General features: G+C 39.7%; 2 protein-coding genes across 3 annotated transcripts; both read right to left on the minus strand.

Annotated features, from left to right (window-relative positions):
• Positions 1-2,796: 2,796 nt before the first annotated feature.
• Positions 2,797-5,861, minus strand: LOC124946056. The gene is made up of 2 exons (XM_047486616.1): positions 4,200-5,861; positions 2,797-3,522 (listed from the first exon to the last, which is right to left on the minus strand). Exons 1-2 carry the CDS (start codon positions 5,859-5,861, stop codon positions 2,797-2,799), a joined length of 2,388 nt encoding a protein of 795 aa, XP_047342572.1.
• Positions 5,862-8,979: 3,118 nt separating this feature from the next.
• LOC124943875 (protein PLASTID TRANSCRIPTIONALLY ACTIVE 7) lies at positions 8,980-10,870 on the minus strand. Of its 2 annotated transcripts, none has more exons than XM_047484334.1 (4): positions 10,753-10,870; positions 10,613-10,675; positions 10,480-10,539; positions 8,980-9,429 (listed from the first exon to the last, which is right to left on the minus strand). In XM_047484334.1, the coding sequence occupies exons 1-4, from the start codon at positions 10,816-10,818 to the stop codon at positions 9,097-9,099; spliced, it is 522 nt and encodes a 173-aa protein (XP_047340290.1). In that variant the 5' UTR covers positions 10,819-10,870; the 3' UTR covers positions 8,980-9,096. The 2 variants fall into 2 exon arrangements, with proteins under 2 accessions (XP_047340290.1, XP_047340297.1); XM_047484341.1 differs by having other exon boundaries at positions 10,613-10,672; positions 10,753-10,836.
• Positions 10,871-23,018: the final 12,148 nt, after the last annotated feature.

Here is a 23,018-nt window from a genome sequence, read left to right on the forward strand (position 1 = left end):
GATGGCTAATCATTTTGAATTCAAAATCGAAAAGTCAACAAAAGTTCTTTGGTTTGTGAAATGTGTGAATGAGAATTGCAAGTGGAGGTTGCGTGCCGTGAAAGGGAAATTTCAAGAGATGTTTGAGATTCGAAAATTACTAAATGTACACACATGCTCAATTTTGACGAGGCAAGAGAATGTGAGGCAAGCACCATCATGGGTAATTGCGGAGTGCATCAAACGTAAGTATATGGACCATCACCATGACCACATGCCTAAGAAAATAATGGAAGACATGCAGACAAATTATGGGTTTAAGCTGAAATATAATAAGGCTTGGAAGTCTAGGGAACAAGCATTAATGGCAGTGCGAGGAACAGTGGAGGAATCATATGGAAAATTGCCATCATATTTGTTCATGTTGGCGAAGAGTAACCCAGGTACCATAACTGACATTCATACGGATGAGCATGGTCATTTCAGATATATGTTCATGTCTCTAGGCTGCTCAATCAGAGGTTTCAAGTATTGTCGTCCAGTATTGTCCGTCGATGCCAGTTTTCTTAAACACAAGATTGGAGGTCAATTATTGATTGCGATTGCATTGGATGCGAATGAACAACTATTTCCCCTTGCTTTTGGCGTTGTTGATTCGGAGAATAATAACTCTTGGACATATTTTATGCAACAATTAAAAGTGGCAATTGGATTAGTCCCGGATCTCGTCTTCGTATTTGATAGACACCCAAGTATTGCCAATGCTTTGTCCGCTGTTTTTCCAGAAGCACATCACGCGGCATGCACATACCACATCAAAATGAATATTATGGCCAAATTCAAAACCGATAACTGCCATGATGAGTTTGATATGGCTTCACGCGCATATACAGTTCCAAAGTTTCAACTCCATTTTGACAAGATCAAGACCAAGGACCCTCGTATTGCTGTCTATTTGGAAGAGATAGGATTGGAGAGATGGAGTCGTGCATTTTTTCCTGGTTTTCGATACAATCAAATGACAAGCAATTACGCTGAGAGCTTTAATAGTCAGTGCAGAAATGCTAGGAAATATCCCATATCAACATTGGCTGAGTATTTACGAATCACACTACAAGAATGGTTTCATGATAGAAGAGAAAAAGCTTCTAACTACACAGAACATTTATCTCAATGTTATGAAAAGTACTTACGTGAACAAGCCGAGAAGGCCAGATTCTACACTGTTAATCCGCTTAACAGATTCGAGTTTCATGTGAATGACGGTGAACATGATTTTCAAGTTGATCTCCAAACTCGAACTTGTACTTGTAGGGTATTTGATCTATCTGGTCTTCCTTGTAAACATGCCCTTGCTGCTGCCCGTTCTCGGAAAACTATTCCTTATGAGTACTGCTCAAGGTTAGAGAATTATTGCATTGTTTAATTCTAAGATTGAATTTATATAACTTAAATGTTTTTTTTCAGGTTTTTCACAACTGAAGCGTGGTGTATGGCATATGTAGATACATGTTATCCAGTTTGCGATGAAGGTTCTTGGGATATTCCATAAAATATCAAGGAACGAGTTTGTCTAAAACCCCCCATCAAGGTTAAGAAGGGTAGGCCAACAACAAAGCGTAGGCCATCACAAGGTGAGCCTCGTAAGGAACAGAGACGGTGCAACTCATGTGGCGGTCGAGGCCATAACATGGCAACATGCAAAGCAGTGATGCCTGCACCATCTACTTCAAGACAACAAGTGGCACAACCTTCACAACCTTCACAACCGTCACAATTGGCACAACCTTCACAATCTTCATCTTTGCCACATTCTCTTGACAATATTTCTTTTGGTTAAATTGTATCTTTTTGTTAAATTGTAAGTTTTTGCACCAACTGAATTAGTGACTATTCCATATGATGTTTTATATATATATGTAGGTGGTAGTTTTGTCCAGGTGGTATATGTGCAGGTGACTTTTTTTCTGTTGTAACATATCTGATGTGCAGGTGCCCAAAGGCAATAAGTGGGGCTTGGGCGTGGGGTGTGAGCCTTTGGGCGTAGGGCGTGGGCCTTTGGGCGTGGGGCGTGGGCCATTGGGCGTGGGGCGTGGGCCATTGGGCGTGGGGCGTGGGCCTTTGGGCGTGGGGTTGGGCGTGGGCCTTTGGGCGTGGGGGTGTGGGCGTGGGGCGTAGGGCGTGGGTCTATGGCGTGGGGCGTAGGGGCTTGGGCGTGGGGGGGGGGTGTGGGCGTGGGGGTTGGGCGTGGGGTTGGGCGTGGGGCGTGGGGGTTGGGCGTGGGGCGTGGGTCTTTGGCGTGGGGTGTGAGACTTGGGCGTGGGGTGTGGGCGTGGGGGTGGGGCGTGGGGCGTGAGACTTGGGCGTGGGGCGTGGGGGTTGGGCGTGAAGGTTGGGCGTGGGGCGTGGGTCTTTGGCGTGGGGCGTGGGGAGTGGGCGTGGGGCGTGGGGGTTGGGCGTGGGGCGTGGGGCGTGGGTCTTTGGCGTGGGGCGTGGGGAGTGGGCGTGGGGCGTGGGGGTTGGGCGTGGGGCGTGGGTCTTTGGCGTGGGGCGTGGGGGTTGGGCGTGGGGCGTGGGTCTTTGGGGAGGGGCGTGGGGCTTGGGCGTGGGGCGTGGGGCTTGGGCGTGGGGCGTGAGACTTAGGCGTGGGGCGTGGGCGTTGGAGCTTTACATATTATTACTTGAATTAATTTAAGGTTTTGTTATACATATTACTGGAAAATCTCATTCATTTGAATCTAACAAAGACAACAATAATTAACTAATTTTAGAATGAAATTTGAAGCAAACAAAATAACTATTTATATTGAATTTAGATCAAGGGTCTACAATTTGATGGAATAACCTTACTGCCCATTTGTTTCTCCAAAAATTCATATTTTCAGTGACCACATTTGATATATCCAATGAGGCAGTAAGGTATTCCAAATGCATAATAGTAAAAACCCCACAGTCCCCACTTTTGGTTGTCTTTGGGACTATTGGGTGTGGTATTATGGAATATGGCATCGCATCCAATTTGATCTGTGGAAACCTTTGTTTATCGCTCGTGCTGAACCCCTGTTCAAGCAAGTACGGCACCATTACACACATTGGTTCCAAGAATGTGTCATATTCATCCTTTGGGAACATATTCTGTTCGCAGTCATATACATATATGCACCAATCTTGAAGATGAATCTTGCACAGGACCCAGTGCTTCTGCTTTATGTTCAAGGGTACGTATATCATATCAACAATATTCCAAGGATTACTTCCTTCACCAATTACGTATTCCATGAGATCGTCGAATTCGTAGCCTGCAGGATTCGGGGTGAACACTTCATAGCGATTACTCATCTTCTGAGATAAATTGGAGTCAGCAATTGAGAAATTTCTTGGATATGTCTTAGGGAACTCCTCAACCCTTCGTTTCAGTAGATGACAGATTTCATCTATCTCCTCAGTCTCCTCGTCCTCCTCCTCAGTCTCCTCGTCCTTCTCCAAAGTCTCCTCCTCCTTAGTCTCCTCGTCCTCGTACTCGTCCTCCTCCTCCTCATCGTTCTGCAAAATCAAAAATGAAATGAGATTAATATACATTTTGAGGTCTTGGGTGTGGGCGTGGGCGTGGGGCGTGGGGGTAGGGCGTGGGGGTAGGGCGTGGGGGTTGGGAGTTGGGTGTGGGGGTTGGGCGTGGGGGCTTGGGCGTGGGGATTGGGCATTGGGCGTGGGTCTTGGGCGTGGGCGTTGGAGTTGGGCGTGGGGTTGGGCGTTGGGCGTGGGGTTGGGCGTGGGCGTGGGGTTGGGCGTGGGGCTTGGGCGTGGGCGTGGGAGTTGGGCGTGGGGTTGGGCGTTGGGCGTGGGCGTGGGGTTGGGCGTTGGGCGTGGGGTTAGGCGTGGGGGCTTGGGTGTTGGGCGTGGGGTTGGGCGTTGGGCGTGGGGGTTGGGCGTTGGGCGTGGGGTTGGGCGTTGGGCGTGGGGTTGGGCGTTGGGCGTGGGGGTTAGGCGTTGGGCGTGGGGGTTAGGCGTGGGGCGTGGGGGTTGGGCGTGGGGCGTGGGGGTTAGGCGTGGGGGTTGGGCGTTGGGAGTGGGGGTTGGGCGTAGGGCGTAGGGATTAGGCGTGGGGCGTGGGTAGTGGGCGTGGGGCGTGGGTAGTGGGCGTGGGGCGTGGGTAGTGGGCGTGGGGAGTGGGTAGTGGGCGTGGGGCATGAGACTTAGGCGTGTGGGTTTAGGGTGTGTACCTTTTTCGATTTCCTCTTCTCAGCCTTCCTCTTCTTGGCCAACTTCTCAGCATTCCTCTTCTTGTCCAACTCATCAGCAATCCTCTTCTTTGATAAAATCGCCAGCCTCTCTCGCCTCTCCTTCCTCTCATTCCTCTTTCTTGTAATCTCATCATCATCCTCAGTCTTCTTCCTCTTAGAGTTCATCAACTCATCATTCTTCCTCTTCGTCCTATTCTCATTATCAACATCATCATTCTTCCTCTTCGTTCTATTCTCAACAAGATTATTATTCTTTCTCTTTGTCGTCCTCTTCTGAGTATCAATTGCAGCTGTAACTGCCTCTTCTTTTTCTTCTCCTCCACCATTCTTTTGTTCATTTCTTTGCCCCAATAATGTGATTATAAGTTGTTGATTGTCCTTCATGAGCTTGATTTCACTTTTAATCTCATTCACATCCTTTTTAATCTCATTCACAACATTTGTCAGCACATCAAGTTTGGCAGTTAAGTCTTGAGACACTCGATTTGGTGCACAAGATGTAGACACAGTTGGAATAGGAGTCGTCGCAGAAGGGATTGAATGAGAGGAGCTTTCTTGGCTAGTTTCACCACTAACTTCAGGGACCTTGGGACTAATATGTCTACTCTTCTTGGTCGGCGGTTTGGGAGTCCTTTCATGTTTTTCTTCTTCTTCAAAAACCTCAATCTTTCTCTTCCTCGTATCACATCCAAAGAATTCATCATAAATGTTGTTTGTCATATCTTCAAAGTCGTCCCCAGAGTACATCCGCTTCTCCTCCGCAGACTCATGAATTCTTCTTCGAACAGTGCACTCCTGGATGGCTGTAGATACCTCAGGTCCGGTATAACTCCTAAAAGATTTATAGAGCACTATCCTTGGGCTTGTAAGATCATCTTCCGGTGTCTTTTCAGCAAAATTGGGGACGAATGTATCGATAAGCTCATAGGTCCACACTTGGAATGCTAGTGCGAACCCATGTATAGTATAAGCGACATCACATACGCCTTTCTTGTTCCAGTTTTTCTTCTTCGAGAGATATAATCCACGGAGGTATTTGATATCTTTGTCAATACCCTGCAGGGTAGCTCTGAAGGACACCTTTCCCCATGGAAATTGGAGGAACATCTCCATGTCTTCCACCATGTGAAAGATTCTTAAACTTATCTTCCTCCTGTTATCAGATGCGAACAGATACTGGTAAATGAGAAATATGAGCCCCATCTTCCATGAATCCTCCTTATCAGAGCATCCGACGAAAAGGTCTTCAAGCTCTTTCAGTTTAACATCCTTTTTACCCTTAAAATATTTGAGGACAAGGGGTGGACATTCTTCAACCTCCTCCACCAACGGAAATCTGCCAAAGTTGAGGCCTGTCACCAATGCATAATCCTTCATGCCCCAGCAGACCTCCTTACCTTTGACCATGAACCTTATCTCCTTCGAATTTGAACTGACTTTTCTGATAAGCATCTGATGGAGTATGGTTCCTGAAAATAATAATGTCGGGGCTTGGAATATAGACTTGAATTGGGTCTGCAAAGCCCTATCCAAAAGATCATGGTGAGTAAACCTCTCCTTTATCTTTGCCAAGCTAGGACCGGTGGATTTCCATGAAACACGGCCATTAAAATCATTGAGAATGGTTTCCTTTGGTGCCATCTGCAAAAACAGTCATTAAAATCATAAACACAATGTTTGGTTGATCAAAAACAATAAAATCATATTAATAATTGAAGCCCTACGCCCCACGCCTAACCCCTAAACCCTAAACCCTAACCCCACGCCTCACGCCCACTACCCACGCCCAACGCCTAATCCCTACGCCCAACGCCCAACCCCCACGCCCAACGCCCAACCCCCACGCCCTACGCCCACGCCCACGCCCACGCCCCACGCCTAATCCCCACGCCCCACGCCCAACGCCCACGCCCAACGCCCAACTCCCACGCCCAACGCCCAACGTCCACGCCCACGCCCAACCCCCACGCCCAAGCCCCAACCCCCACGCCCAACCCCCACGCCCAAGCCCAACGCCCCACGCCCAAGCCCCACGCCCAACGCCCAAGCCCCCACGCCTAACCCCCCACGCCCAACGCACCACGCCCAAGCCCCACGCCCAACGCCCAAGCCCCCACGCCTAACCCCCACGCCCAACGCCCAAGCCCCCACGCCCAAGCCCCCACGCCCACTCCCCACGCCCAACGCCCAAGCCCCCACGCCCACTTCCCACGCCCCACGCCTAAGCCCTACACCCCACGCCCAAGACCCACGCCCAAACCCATTCCCCACGCCCAACTTCCACGCCTAACGCCCAACCCCCACGCCTAATCCCTACGCCCCACGCCCAACCCCCACGCCAAGCCCTAAACCTAAACTAAAACCCTAATGTTCACCACCCTAAAACCCTATACCAGCTAAGCAAAACATTCACAAACATTCATATTCATAATAAGCAAAACATTTCAAAGCAAATATTCACAAACATTCTCAGCATTCTCAGCAAAGCAAATATTCATAAACATTCTCAGCATTTTCACCAATCTCAAGTATATCTAACTATTCAACAATCTAAGCACAATCTATATCAAACCGAACGAATATCTAACTATTCAACAATCTAAGCACAATCCAAGAACAAACCGAATATCCGAATACCTAAACTATAAACCTAACTATTACAAACCGAACGAAGCTCCTTAGGGCACGAAAATATGACAAACAACAAACAATATACCTAAACTATAAACCTAAACTAACCTCAAATCGTCCGTTGGCTAGAAGTTCGGCTTGGCGATCGACGAATGGTTGGGCTTCTTGGCGGCGGAGCTTGGCGTCGGCGGAGAAACGAAAACGGAAGAAGGCTGGGGAGCTTGACGGAGAAGAAGAAGATGAAGAGGAAAGCTGGGGAGAAGGGGGGGATTCTGGGGAGTGCAACGGTCGGGGGGGAAGGAAAGAGTTGGGAGAAAGAGGAAAGCGGGGGAAAAGAAGAAAAGAAAAGAAAAGAAAAGAAAAGAAAAGAAAAGAAAAGAAAGAAAAAGAAAAGAAAAAAGAAAAAAAAAATATTGAAAAGGTTATTCAGAGGTATAATTGGAAAAAATTATAAAAAAAAGGTTAAAAAACAAAAACAAATTTAGTGAGGTTAAAAAACAAAATAGTTAACTTTTTAGGGTCATATTATCAAATTTCCCGTTAAATAAGATTTTATTTCTATAAACTGCCAAAAAGATCTCAAGACATTTATTATTAATATATTATTTAATTAATTTATTATTATTATCAAACATCATTTTCTACCTTCTTAGGCTTTAATTTCCATTATCGTTTTATTTACAATAGTAAAGTTTTTCATATATGTATATATGGAATCATAATTTAGAAAATCATATTCTTAAATCAAAACTCTCATACTAAATATTAAATATTAGAAAATATGAAACTGAAATTTGTAAACATTACTATGAAGAATTTTCATCTCGTAGAGAGAATCAACATTTTTATATAGTAAAACAAACACTATCTATTTTAAAATGTATTTGTGATCAGTTTCAACTATATAAATGATTTATCTTATTATATATTAATACTTAATACACTTTAGACTTACACGATCTACATTCACCACACAATATGAATTTTATGTGCACAAGTAATTTTTTTTTTTTTTTTGACTAATCTTTAAATTTTGGAAAAGGACTAATAGTGCAACTTAAATTAATAACTTTTCAGATTAATCAATGATTTGAACGAGAATTAAAACTTTGGACCCCAAAATACAAATTCGAGGATAACTTAGTTGGAAAAGCTTCAAATTAAAGTGTTCGATCCAGTTTCATTGCACAAATAATTTTTTATGACTAATCTTTGGGAGAACTAACACTACAACTTAAAATTCATAATTTTCGAAATTAATAAATGATTTAAACGAGAATTAAAATTTAGACCACAAAATGCAAATGTGAGGATAACTTAAGTAGGAGAGGTTGAGACTAAAGATCTGAATTTTAGGTGTTTGATCCACCGTCACCATCTAATTTGTGTTTAATCAATGATTTCGAAGAGAATTAAAAATTGAAGAGAAGGTAGGTGTTCAATTGATCTCCACCAACTAATCTTTAAGTAAGGCTAACACTACATCTTTTCTTAATAACTTTTGTGTTTAAATTTTAATCAATGATTTCAATAAGAATTAAATTTTAATCAATAATTTTTCTTCAAATAATCTTACTTTATATCATTCTGATTTCAACAAGTTGGAGAGATAGCAGTTATACTCCACCATTATTTTCAACTAATGTTTAAGTGTGAGGCTAACACTACAACTTACATTTATAACTTTTCAGATTTATCAATAATTTCAACTAGACCACATACAAATCTATCTTTCCAATTTAATCACTCATACTATTTACCTTCATAGCTTCTCAGTTTAATAAATGATTTCAACCTTTTTTTTTGGTAGAGGTTACACATACTTCATAACTTTCTAGTTTAATGACTTGAAAAAAAACAAATATGGGGATCAACTTAATTTGGAGAATTTCAAATATGAAGTTGTGTTTGATCCACCTGAACTCACTATTAACTTTCTTAAGAAACAATACTTTTCCACTTGAATTTGTTTTATATGCAGATTTCCCTTTTAAACAAATTTATGATTAATTCTGATAACCTGTTCCACATTTACTTTGGGTGAAAATGTTGACCTTAAATTAATAAACATTTTAAACTTCTAATTACATAATCAGAAAGCAAAACTTTAATCTGATACACAACAACATAGAATCAATGAAAAACTTAAGAACACTCACATTGTAAAAAAGCATACTAATCTATTTTAATAGATTTATGATCATCAAGACTACAACAAACAACAATATTATGATATTTTTTTTATTTAAATATCTTCTCGTAGATAACCTGGACCGGGTTTAAAAGGATCAGATTCAACATATGCTTCTGGACGATAAAACCCAGCATCGTTCATACGATTGCTTAGAACATGAAAGATTGCTTTCTTAGCACCACCATATTCATCTCGGTTGTTTTCAACGTACTGCTTTGCTTCAGCCGCCACCCCATTCACAAAATCGAATCTATTGTCCTCCGATAACAAAAGTCTCTCTATATCCATTGATAATATTTTCCCTCCTTCCCTTATTTTTCTAACCTGCTCCTCCAAGAAGGGTACACGTTCCATCTTGAAGGGCAAGAACTCGTCCTTCTTTACCTGTAAACAACATTATATTGTCATTTTTATTTTAAAACTTTAAGCCAAGATGAAGAATTATTACAAAAAGAGTTGCAATAGGATAGTCACTCAAATAATCCCTAAATACAATACTAGGTGAAGATGATATTCCCCCAACTAATTGAGGATTCTAAAATAAGGATTTTTATTTATATTCAGGTCTAGTCCCTGGATGGCTAGTACGCCCCTTTAAATCAGAGAGCGTTCTTAGTGAGAATGAAACCTGAAACATTTAGTTTGTTAGGTAAGACCCTTGCTACTTGAATAGTGACTTGGATGTTATAACTACCTCAAATGTAAATGTTGGGTTTTGGATATAATCTCAATTCTAGAATCCTCTATTAGTTAGGATACCTAGCCTAAAGCCATGTTACCTTCTTCTTTCTTTGCAACCAGGGGTTTATACCTAGAGAATGTTGTGGCATGACAACCCACAACCATAAACCCAACTAAAATCAGATCAAAGTCATGTTACTTTTGATGTTATCAAAATTAATGATTAAATATATCATGACTTATACTAATTGGTTTACCTTCCAACCATAACCAATACGATTTTCAAGTCGGATATGCTTATTAATGGAATTTCCATTTTCCAGAAAGAAAAAACTAATTTGGCCCAGTTGGAAACACATTAAAATGGTTGTCTGCAACAACATCTGGGTTTTGATTTGACATGAAATTCTCGGAATAGTTAACTCCAGAAGCTATCAGATATTTGCAATCTACTCCTTCTAGAGTGTCCTCTTTTGGTTGAGATTAACCACAAAGTGAAAGATAAATGGATTTGAATGACAATTCTAGCAGCAATGTTAATGTGCTTACCATAGCTATGATTAATATCCTATCATCTTTCACTGATATCACTTGATTGCTAGATTTTACATTTTGTATTATTGCCCTCATGTTTAAGCAGTCACAGAGTTGGAATTGTTTTCCAAAATTTCAACACATAACCTAATAAATCAGTTCATTGAATGAATAAACTAGGTTTTCACACTAAAACATCGCATCAATTGAACACTTTACCAGTTTTCTTCGCCTCCAAATGCGCCGCCGGCCACGTTCACCACTTTCCTCTTCGGATATCTAAGTAAAACACAGAAACAAACTCAACAGAGATGAACACTCCAACCCAAACACAAAAGACAAACTCCCTTACTTGTGACCTACAACAGAGGCTAACAGCAACATGTCGTCCATAGTTAACTTTCGCTTCCACCTTCTGGATCAAACAAAGATGAAATCTTCAAGAAGAGATTCAGCAAACAACAATGAATCTAATAGATGAGAAAAACTTACAATTTGATTCTTGAGAGGCAAAGAGGAGGCCGTGAAGCTTACAGTAGAGAGACCGTAAACGGCCATGGCTTATTTCATCGCTCAGTTTGCCCTCGCAATTTTATGCCCATTTCATCCATTATCCATAAACCCAATTACTAAATTATCCTCCATCAAAAAAATCAAATTTTAAATTATCCTATTGGATATAACTTTTTAATATTATTTTTTTTTCTAAAAGTATAAATTAATTAAATAAAATTGGATGCATATATTAAAATATATGAATATATTATTTTATACATTATTATTTCTAAATTATATATACAAATTTAAACATATATATTTTAAAATCTTTAAATATATGATTTAATATAAATTAGGTGTAAAATTATATAATTTAAAAGAAGACAATGAATTAATTTAAAAAATGTGACCATAAGGGTTGTGCAAAATAAACTCGAACTCGAAATTTCTTAAGTAGACTTGAGATATCCATATTTTATTATCGATGGGCTAGAAGAGGGATAAGATAAATTAAAGGAAATAAGATTTCGAATATCCACCTCTTATTACCGTTAATCTATAAGAGGAGATGCAATATATTAATTTACAATTATACTATAATAAAATAAGATTTCGATTGCACCATTTTGACAGAAGAGTCTTATTAAAGGAAATAAGATTTCGAATATTCAAACATTCTTAATATTTATAACATTTAACTTTATCTCAACTAACTAATTGACAAAATTATTATTATTATTATTATATTCTATTTTGTACTTCAAATATGATTTTATTAGGATATGGGATGTGACAATATTTTCTTGTTTTTGGCTCTTCCCTACTATAAGTTAAATGATATACATCGAATAGTGCTATCAATTTTTGCACCGAAACAAGAATCGAACATGAAAAAAAAAATCAAATTTGAATCATGTATTTTTGGGTTTGGGTAGAAATCAGGTCGACACATTTAACCTTAAATAGATAAGTTAAAATCGGGTCGACCTAAAATAGATCCGTCAACTTGTTTACATTTTTTATAGGGTTTTATGTTTGTCTTTTCCTAATCACTCACTCATATTCACTCGCAAATTTAAAGTCTTCCCTATGTTTCAAATTGACTAATTTCTCCTTTGTGCTACAACTTTTAGTTCGCGGTCCAAAAATTTCAAAGACTTCCCTTCATTTTTTCGAAATTGTCTAGTCATTCTCAAATCTTACAGCGTCGCTACTATGCAACCGTCGATTCATCCATAACCATCGAAATCGTTTGTAGCCGTTGTCATCACTGTGCAAAATCACATTTATTTTTTCTACTCAACTTGGAAGTAGAATTGTGATTTAGTTTTATTATTTTTTTTAGGTTGATGTAATTTTATTTTATAATAAAAAAATGTAATATTAATTAACTAGGATTAAATGAAACCCCTATTGTTGAGGAAGAGGCTATTGCTCACGCTTCTGTCCATTCCAAAGGAGACGTCCGAAGTCCCTCCAATATCCGAACAGAGGCAGACGTCGTCTGTTGAGGAGGCTACTTCTGTCGTGTCTGAGTAGACGCCTTTGCCTATTCAGAAGGTGATGTCTAAAGTTCCTTCCTTGTCCGAACCAGTACAGACGACGTTTGTTGAGGGTGAACTGTCTAAGCCATCCGAACAAGAGCAGACGTCGTTTGCCGAGAGGGAACGTGTTCGTTCCCAAAGGGCGTCTAAAGCCGAAGTTGCTAAGTCTTCTTCTTCATCTGAAAAGAAGGCGTATAAAGAAAGGCTTCCCTCTCCTCCTACACTCAAGTGTCCCTCCCAATTCAAATCCTCTTCTCTTCCTGATAATACCATTCGGTCTAAAGATATTTTAGGTTATGTCAAGGATCTTTGCGCTAAAATCCAAGGAGCTAGAGATGACACCAAGGCAATGATCAATGCTCCCCAAGCATCCGCCCAAGATAAAGAAACAGAGCGGTCGATACAGGTATGCTTTCATGCCAATCCTCTTCGCTTTGTTCATGTTGGTTCGCAAATTGTCTCTTCTGCCCCTCCTTCTTCTAAGGAAGCTTCTCCTGTAGCTGCAAGCTTTCGCAAGGTCCTTATGGATACATTGGGCACGATGCAGCAGAACCTACAAGATATGTCTTCCAGGCTGCAAAATCTTGAAAGGGGATCTATAGCAACTACTGAAGCTGTTACCGCCTTAACTTCTGCTCTGAAGAACACCAATAAAATCTGCTGCAGAACACTCATGAAGTAAAGATCCTCCACACTCAGTATAAGAGAATGCAGGAGAATATGCACAAATAGAAATTTGATATTCATTCCCAATCGAAGTCTTTCAATCTTGAACTTCACAATGAGTCAAGGTCATTGATTGAATCCGTAAATCTTCAAGTGCTAGAAGTTGCCAAATCTCTGAGAAGTATTGAAGCCGAACGATTAGAAGAAGCTTAGGTTGTCGTCAGGCATTTCCAAGCTGAAGAAGGTGCTGAGGCTACAACTGCCAAAGTCAGAGCCCTTGCTGATGCCGACCCTGAAAATGTTAAAAAAGGGGAAGGTAGCAATTGAAGGAGAACAAGTGTTTGTGGAACTCACTCAAAAGGAAGCTTGTTCAAAGTGGCCGAGGTAGCTTCCAATCAAAACGAGGTGGTCGTGGATATGGTCTTGGAGGCGATAGAGGTGGTGGTCGAGGATGAGGTCGGTTGCAAAAACTTATGTTCGAGGAAACATGCCTTCAAGATGTAATTCCAAGAATAAAAAAGGGAAGAATCTTAAATATCTTTTCTTTATGAACTTTGTGTTTGATTATAAATTGATTGGTTTTTAAGATTATGCTCTTAACTGGATTTCTTTTTAACCTAGTTTTAACATCATCAAAAATGGAGAAATTGTTGGATTAAATTAAATGAGGAAAAGAGTAAATTAATTAAGAGAGAAATTATTAATTAACTTAAGATATAAGAACGACATAATTTTAATGATGTGATTAAATAAAACTAAGTGGTAACTTGAACAAAACTAAGTTGGGTAACTTACTCTTGTGCAGGTACAAATCTGAAGAAGTCTATCTATTCGGATGTCGACTAACTCTTTTAGACGTGGTTTAAGGAGTGCATGAGTAGACATCGTCTAACTCCTTTATATGTGGTCTAAGGAGTGCGCGAGTAGACATCGTCTAACTCCTTTAGACGTGTTCTAAAGAGTGCTCAAGTAGACATTGTCTAACTCCTTTAGGTGTGGTCTAAGGAGTGCGCGAGTAGACGTCGTCTAACTCCTTTAGACGTGGTCTAAGGAGTGCACGAGTAGACGTCGTTTAACTCCTTTAGACGTGGTTTAAGGAGTGCGCGAGTAGATATCGTCTAACTCCTTTAGACGTGGTCTAAGGAGTGCGCGAGTAGACGTCGTCTAACCTTTAGACGTGGTATAAAGAAGAAGCGCAGTTAGACGTCGTCCGACTTCATCAGACGTATGAAGGAAGCATCTGTCTAACTATGTACTTATCTCATCTATAGTTCTCATTATCAGCAGTCTGACAAACCATCTGATCTAGGCCTGTAAGTGGTTCAGGTCGGTCGATTTATAGACCAAAATGTACAACCAAACCGTTGAATCGGTTTACCTAAATTACAAACCATCGGTTTTGGTTTATTGATCGGTTTGGTTAGATCGGTTTGATGATCGGCTCGGTCGGTTATTCGATTATATCGGTTTTTAATAAAAATAACAAAATTTTAAAATTAATAAAATAACAAAAATATACTAGTACAACAGTCCTGTCGTAGTATGTGAACATCATTAGCCTACTATCAACATCATTCTGCTACTAGTCTACTAGTCTATTACTGTAGTATGTTAACATTATTAGCCTACTATCAACATCATTCTGCTACTAGTCTGCCTGGTGCCTAGTATTTTAGTTCAATGTTTCTCTCTCTCATATAATTAATATACCCAAATAGTCTACCTAGTACTTTAGTTCAATGCTTCTCTCTCTCATATAATTAATAAACCAAAAATTATAATACAAGTACAACGGTCCGGTCGGTCGGTGGTCTAGTTTAACAATCAATGAACCGACACACCGAACTGGAAAGCTTCGTTTCAAGTTTTTACAGACAACCGATTTCTCGGTTGACCGATTTAGTTTGTTAGCGGTTCGGTTTTGAGCAGTTCGGTCCGGTTCTCAGCGGTTCGGTCGGTTGACTTATAGGCCTAATCTGATCTTAACAAATGAACAACTGCCACGTACGTCAATATTCAAATTTCTCTCACTTTGTTGCACGTTCCAGTACAACACGATCTCTAAGAATATTTGGCAAACTACTTATTCAGTACGGCCATGATCCTAACGATAATATCCCTACTGTACATTCATATACTATTGGCGACTGTTCAACGGACACATGACACATGTCCACAAAGAAGTTTCGACCGTTGGCCTATTTCAAGTATAAATTTCTACTCAAGGACAACGGACGAATAACTAATTCATTAAGCTAGCTGGTTGATCTTAATCTCGAAATTGCTTAAGTTCTCTTTCTAATTATCCAATCTCTCTCAAGCTCAAGCACGAATTACCCACTGTCTGTCTGTGTGATTATTCTTTAATTCATTCACTATTCTTTTTGTGTGAAACTTCAGTGTTGTAAGTTGAATAGAGGGTGTTCTGTTCAACAAAGAGTTAACTATAAGTTCAGAAGCTAGCGGTTGTTAAGTTCTGTGGGTTTGTGTAGTGTGTTCTATACCAATCAAAGTCTTCTAGTGAATATCCTTCTTTTAGAGAAAGAACGGGTGACGTAGGAGTTTTTTCTCTGAAATCTATAAAACTCCTCGTGTTCTTTATTTTCTGTTGTTTGCATTCATTTGTCTGAAGCTTGAAATCCAACAAATTGTTCCGCACTTAAACTTGTTCAAGAGTTTGTGAAGATTTACGAAGAACATAAACAAATTTTAACTTTTAACAGAGTTAAAATCGAATTGAAAGTTATAATATATTCACAATAGTCAGACCCCCGTCTTTATCTCAACACCGATCCTAATATCTTCTCTTGGACAAAAATGAAAAATGTCAATGAGGCTCTTAAGCAAAGAGAGCTCGTCGTGGAAAATGCGAAAGAGCACACACTTTAACCTTTAATCAAAGGAATTGAAGATTCAATTCCTTTGACAAGACGACTCAAACGGATGCGAAGACCCTTAACCGCCTCAACTTTCATATGGAGTCTTATTGCTTCATTGCCAGCCGATTCGTTCACGGTATCGAGTCATCTAAATCAAATGGTCTTCGGAACAGACCATCGCGTGTAGAGCTCACCTGTCTAGACGTTGATGAGCCAATAATAAGCATTGAAGATATGGAGTCTTCTTAGGATTTATTTACACAGTCGAACATATGCTCTCGATAGATGAAAAGTAGGCGACTCTTCATTTCATTGAGCATGCTAAATCATCCGTTGAGGAAATGAGATTCTTTTCCTGTAATTATATTGAGTAGACACCCCTCCCGCCTGAAGCTCAACACGAAACTTCTATTACTTAGGAGGAAGAGGTTTTTGCTCATGTGTCTGAGTAGACACCTAAGCACATTCAAAAAGAGATGTCTGAAGTTCCACCCTCATCCGAACCTATACAAACGCCATCTATTGAGGGGGAACTCTCGAAGTCGTCTAAACAAGAGAAGACGCAGTCTGCTGTGGGGGAATGTGTCCATTCCCAAAGGGCGTCTGAAGCTGAAAAAGCTAAGTCGTCTTCTTCTTCTGAAGAGAAGGCATCTGAAGTAAGACTGCCCTCTCCTCCTACACTCAAGCATCCCTCCCAATCAGAATCCTCTTCTCTCCCTGATAATATCTTTCGATCTGAAGATATTTCAGGATATGTCAAAGATCTTTGCGTAGAAATCCAAAGAGTTACATATGACTCTAGGGCAATGATCAATGCTCCCCGAGCATCCTCCCAAGATAAAGAACTAGAACGATCGATACAAGTAAGCTTTCATGCCAATCCTCTTCGCTCTGTTCCTGCTGATTCACAAATTGTCTCATTAGTCCCTCCTTTTTCTGAGGAAGCTTCTCTTGAAGCTGCAAGCTTTTGCAAGGTCCTTATGGATACGTTGGGCACGATGCAACAAAACCTACAAGATATGTCTTCCAGGATACAAAATCTTGAAAGGGGATCTGTAGACCTCCTCAACTACTACTCTGAAGAGCACCGATTAAAATCTACTGCAGAACACTCATGAAGTAAAGATCCTCTACACTCAATATAGGAGGATGCAGGAGAATATGCACAAACAAATTTCTAATATTCACGCCCAATCGAAGTCCTTTAATCTTGAGCTTCACAATGAGACAAGGTCTTTGGTTGAATCTATAAATATTCAATTGCTAAAGGCTGCAAATCTTTAAGAAGTGCAGAAGACGAACGATTAGAAGAAGTAGAGGCTATAACCAAACATTTCTAGGCTGAAGAAGATACTGAGGCTGCAACTGCCAAAGATAGAGCCCTTGATGATGCCGTCTGTGATAATGTTAAAAAGAGGGAATGTAACAATCGAGAGGTAACAAGTGTTCGTGGTACTCATTACAAAAGGAATCTTATTCAAGGCGGTCAAGGTAGCTGCCAATCAGAACGAGGTGGTCGTGGAAATAGTCTTGGAGGCGATAGAGGTGGTGGCGGTGGTGGTCGATGAAGAGGTCGGTTGCAAAAACTTATGTTCAGGGAAATGGGCATTCAAGACGTAATTCCAAGAATAAAAGGGGAAGGATCTTAATTTTTTTTATTTTAGGAACTCTGTGTTTGATTATAAATAAATTGGTTGGTTTTTGAGATTATGTTCTTAACTCGATTTCTTTTTAACTTAGTTTTAACATCATCAAAAAGGGGGAATTTTTTGGATTAAATTAAATGAGAAAAAGAGTAAATTAATTAAGAGAGAAATAATTAATTAACTTAAGAGAGAAGAACGACATAATTTTAATGATGTGGTTAAATAAAACTAAGTTGTGACTTGAACAAAACTAAGTTGGGTATTTACTTTTGTGCATGTACAGATCTAAAGAATTATGTTACTTCAATCGTTGGTCTGAAGCAAGAGCAAGTAGACGTCTCAAGTCATGATGCGTAAGTAGACGTCGTCTAACTCCTTTAGACATGGTCTAAGAAGTGTGTGAGTAAACGTTGTCTAACTCCTTTAAACGTGGTCTAAGGAGTGCAGACGTTGTCTAACTCCTTTAGACGTGGTCTAAGGAGTGCACGAGTAGACGTCGTCTAACTCCTTTAGACGTGGCGTAAGGCGTGTGCGAGTAGACATCGTCTAACACTTTTAGACGTGGTCTAAGGAGTGCGCGAGTAGACGTCGTTGAACTCTTTTAGACGTGGTGGTATAAGTAGTGCGCAAGTGGACGTCGTCTAACTCCTTTAGACGTGGTCTAAGGAGTGCGCGAATAGACATCGTCTAACTCCTTTAGACACAGTCTAAAGAAGAAGCGCAGTTAGACATCGTCCGACTTCATTAGACGTCTGAAAGAAGCATCTATCTAACTACGTATTCAGCTCATCTACATTTCTCGTTATCAATTGTCTGACAAGCCAGCTGATCTCGACAAATGAAAAACTGCCACGTACGTCAATATTCAAATTTCCCACGATGTGTTGTACTCTCTAATACAACACGATCTTTAAGAATATTCGGCGCACTACCTGTTCAGTACGGCCACGATCCCAACGATAATATCCTACATTCTTGTACTATTGGCGGTCGTCCAACGAAGACATGACACGTGTCCAAGTAAAAGATTCGACCGCTGGCCTACTTAAAGTATAAATTGCTACTCAAAGACAACGGAAGAACGACTTCACATACAAGTCTCACAAGTTGCTTAAGCTCTCTCTTTCTGATTATCCAATCTCTCTCAAACTCAAGCACGAATTACCCACTATCTTTCTGTGTGATTATTTTGTAATTAATTCACTGTTCTTTCTGTGTGAAACTTCAGTGTTGTAAGTTGAACAGAGGTTGTTCTGTTTAACAGAGAGTTAACTAGAAGTTCAGAAGCAGGCAGTTGTTAAGTCATGTGGTTTCTGACTGAGTTTGTGTAGTGTGTTCTATACCAATCAAAGTCTTTTAGTGAATATCCTTCCTATTGAGAAAAAAGTGTTGACGTAAGAATTTTATCTTCGAACATCCATAAAACTCCTGTGTTCTTTACTTTCCGCTGTTTGCATTCATTTGTCTGAAGCTTCAAATCCAACAAACTATTCCGCACTTGAACTTGCTCAAGAGCTTGTGAAGATTTGCGAAGAATAGAAATAGATTTTAACTTCTAACAGAGTTAAAATCGAATCGAAATCATAAGCTGTTAACAATAGTCAGACCCCGTCTCAATTGTCAACACTGATCCTAACAAAAACCTATAGAGAGCATAAACTCGAGTTCGGAAGACTTACTTGCATGTCATCTTACCATTTAGGCATATCGCCCATGGCTTTCCAAGATAAAGTAGACTGTGTGTTATGCAACGTCACTTAAACATCTATATTTGATATGCTCAAGATATGTTGACAAGACTCGATGATCTATCACATAGTGATGTTATTTGTGAGGAAAAACTTGGAAAAAACCGAGATTAAATGACTCACTCCTTTTAGCGGTGGTTCATTGATCTATCTTTCAAAGCCTTAACAAAATATCCTAGTAATTATTGTTGACTCACTCACAATTATTGTGACAAAACCCTTGCAAGTCAATTATGTGTCTACTTAAATATGTGTATAAGTTCATAACTAAAGTAGATGCCCACGATTACATCTAGATTTTCTAAACGCTAAAAGAGAACGTGATTAACACAACACACTTATTTTTATCTTTGATGTCTAATCCATGCTAACAAATGATGATTCAACAGTGTTGTTCTAGCTACTTTAGATTTCTAACCATCTTGAGTGCGAAATCCACCCTCGTCGGATCAAAATTGAACCCGTTTTTCTTGCTCAGCGATAATGAGATCGATCTAGGATCCACGCCACACGTGCGTGCAACGGAGGTGGAATCACTTTGTTGAACGAGTACGAGAAGTTGACAAAGAATGAGGGATCAACTCGTACTAAATCCAAATCTTGTGATGAATAAAACTAGATTTGAAAAAACGGGAGTCACTTTCTATTTTTAGGACACGTATACATCATGGTAATTCAGATTTCCAGTTAATGTATAAATCTGTTAGTCCTAACCATTTTCTACATGCAGGATGTCTTTTTTTTTTTATCACTATGGCTCCTCAAAGAGATTTAACTATCAGACATTTTTGTACCCATCTTATTTTGACACCCCAAATAATTAAAAAAATGTGCCTAATCAAATATAATAATCACACTTGATTTTATAGACTAAAGGACTCAAAGTAAGCAATTGATTTTTAAAACGGTAATGTTTCAAGTTAATTAAAATGTCATTTTTTTAAGATACTCAAAATTTGAACAATCTAACACATTAAGAATGACTAAATCAAATAATCGTAAATTTTATTATGAAGAAAAAGACCATTCTAGGATTCAAGCGCAACTCTTTCAAATGAATCAAAATTTGAACATGTTGACACCTTGATGACAACTAGCTCAGAAAATGATAAATTTTGAGTACAATATTTCTTTTTACGCTTTTCTAGAAAAGTTTCCAAATGGACACGGGAAACATATATTTTTTATCCAAGGATTCACTAAAGAACCGCCGTACACAGTGGCGCATGGCAGTAAACACTAGAGAGTGGCGCCCACGCACTAGGAGAAGCAAAGGAAATCGGTGGTACTTGAAAGCCACTCAACTGGGTGAGTTAGAGCCAAGTCAATTGAGTCAACCCGAAGGTCAACGCACTTGCTCAGTCAACCACACAAAACTTGGACGAAAAATTTAAAATTGGTGGGCTCCACATCACCATTGTTCCCAAGCAGCCGATCGTCGGAGTCTTTATCAATTTCTAAAAAAAAAAAAAATTGGCGAGCTTCACATCATCATTGTTCCCATGCATGTATCTTCATTTGGTCACTTAGAAAAACCGAAAAATGTATCCATGATACCCTATATTAAAAAAATCCCCGAAGATGCTACATTTCAACCATTTTGATAGATTTCGGTTGGATTGGAAAGCTTAAGGAGTCTATACAATCACTCTTAGTGCGATTTTCAAAATGGGGTTTCAATTTGGATGACATTTCAAAAAATACAAGGTGGTCATCATGTAGCTCAAAATGACCACTCTTCACTCAAACATGGATTCCAAGAGTTGTAGTGCACCAAACAATGTGATTCAATTCCACAATCAGCTAAACATATTTCGATCGAATGACACAAGTCTCACGGTGTCATTCATTGTTTAATGGACCTTCCCTTTACACACAAGTTGATGGATGAAAACTCATGTTGGGTCAGCTCATTTGGCAGCTGAGCCTGACAAATTAATAAAACCCATTAGGGCATATTTAATTAAAGAAAAAAAACACAACAGTTTAGTTTTTGTTCTCTCTCCCTCTTCTTCCATTGAAGTAACAATTCCTTCATTGAAGTAGTAGGTTCTTCTTCTAATTTTCTTTATCCCTTCTCCATTTGGTTAGCCATTTTAGTGATGATGATAATGTATGTGAATGACAAGTTAGGATGAGGTTAATTGATAACTTTTATTAGATTACCACTAGGCTTGTATTGAACAATATTGTATACCCATTTGATATAGTGGATGATTTAAGTGGTCGAAGTGTCCCGTGGTTTTTACCTAATTTGAGTTTTCCACGTAAAATCTTGGTGTCTTGCTCTCTGTTTCTTTTATTGTTTGATGCTCAATTGAATTGACTGCCTATTTGATTATACAGAAGGGAAAAAAGAATTGTTAGGACTTTGTTGTAGCTTGTCTATTTCTGAATTGCTAAACAAGTGCTATTATTCTGGATTTCTCTATGAAGTGGTATCAGAGCTGAGTTCGTTTGGTGGTAATTCTTGTATAATTCAAATGAAAGAATCGTTGAGTAGTAATGGCATAATAATTAAACTCACAGCTACCAATTACACAATTTGGAAGTCACGGATGGAGGATTTATTGTGGAATTATGATTATGAAGACACTATTTTAGGTGATAAAGGCAAACCAGAGGCAATGGCAGATGCAGATTGGAAGAAGCTAAATAGAAAGGCATTTGGTAAAATCAGACAATGGGTTGACAATAGTGTGTATCAACATGTGGCTACTAAGGTTAATGATCATAAAGTGTGGACTATTTTAAGTGAGCTGTATGAGAAGAACAACACTCAAAACAAAGCATTTCTATTTAGGAAGCATTGCTCGTTGAAATATCAAGATGGGTCTTCTATTTCCGAGCATCTAAATTTTTTTCAGGGTATTCTAAATGAGTTGGCTGCGATATGAATGAAATTTGATGATGAACTTCATGCTATGTGTTTGATTAATTCCCTGCCTGATTGTCACGGCCCAATCTTCCTGGCCCAAGAAGAGGAGGCTTAAGGAGAATGTCACGACCCAATATTCCTGGCCCAAGAAGAGGAGGAGGCTTAAGCCCGCTTAAGCCCAACGCAAGGAATATTCTAGCTGGAAGGCAAGTGCTTGATTAACGCATCACTAATTGAGAGTTGAAAGGCATGTCCTTGATTAGTGCATCACTGATTGATACTTAAAAGGAGTGTCCTTGATTAGTCCATCACTAATTGACAATTAGAAGGAATCCCTAAATTAGTGCATCACTGATTGACAATTATAAGGAATGCCTAAATTAGTGTGTCATTAATGTAATAGCTAGAATTAGTCCTATAAATACCTGTGAGGTATTACATTGTAAATCACCAAGTATTCAAGTAATATAATACTATTCTTTGTAAGAGTTACTCTCTCTCTCTAGAATTCTTGTGTCAATTCTATTAAACGTCGAGTGTTGCGTCGAGTAAGACTGACTAGTTACTCGTTCTTGCGAAGATCGTAACTAGTGCCACACGTATCGTCAGTGAAAAGACTGAGCCCGTGACAATTGGTATCAGAGCTGAAATGACGAAGAGATCGAAAGAAAATTCAAAGGTCGTGGACGAAGTAGAGAATCTTCCCCACAGGACCGGAGAAGTTGGTAGGAATTCTCGCAAAGTTCAGGCAGGAGGAATCAAAGCTACCAAAGAAAGAGAAAGATCAAGAGACGCTATCGTTGACATTATCTCCAGGTTGGAGAAAGTAGAACTCACCGTGGCGTACGGACAAGATAATGACGGGGACCTAGAGGAACGCATTGCCGAGCTCGAGAAGG

Source organism: Impatiens glandulifera, chromosome 1, assembly GCF_907164915.1.
Source record: "Impatiens glandulifera chromosome 1, dImpGla2.1, whole genome shotgun sequence".
In the NCBI taxonomy this organism is placed as follows: Eukaryota; Viridiplantae; Streptophyta; class Magnoliopsida; order Ericales; family Balsaminaceae; genus Impatiens; species Impatiens glandulifera.

Excerpts from the sequence above, each read along its gene's own strand:
- LOC124946056 (XM_047486616.1), bottom strand. The coding sequence starts at position 5,861 with ATGGCACCAAAGGAAACCATTCTCAATGATTTTAATGGCCGTGTTTCA. Across the intron at positions 3,523-4,199 it reads AGAAGAGGAAATCGAAAAAG|AACGATGAGGAGGAGGAGGA; the intron begins GTACACACCCTA and ends TTGATTTTGCAG.
- LOC124943875 (XM_047484334.1), bottom strand. The coding sequence starts at position 10,818 with ATGGCCGTTTACGGTCTCTCTACTGTAAGCTTCACGGCCTCCTCTTTG. Across the intron at positions 10,676-10,752 it reads TGCCTCTCAAGAATCAAATT|AAGGTGGAAGCGAAAGTTAA; the intron begins GTAAGTTTTTCT and ends TGTTTGATCCAG. Across the intron at positions 10,540-10,612 it reads GCCTCTGTTGTAGGTCACAA|ATATCCGAAGAGGAAAGTGG; the intron begins GTAAGGGAGTTT and ends TGTTTTACTTAG.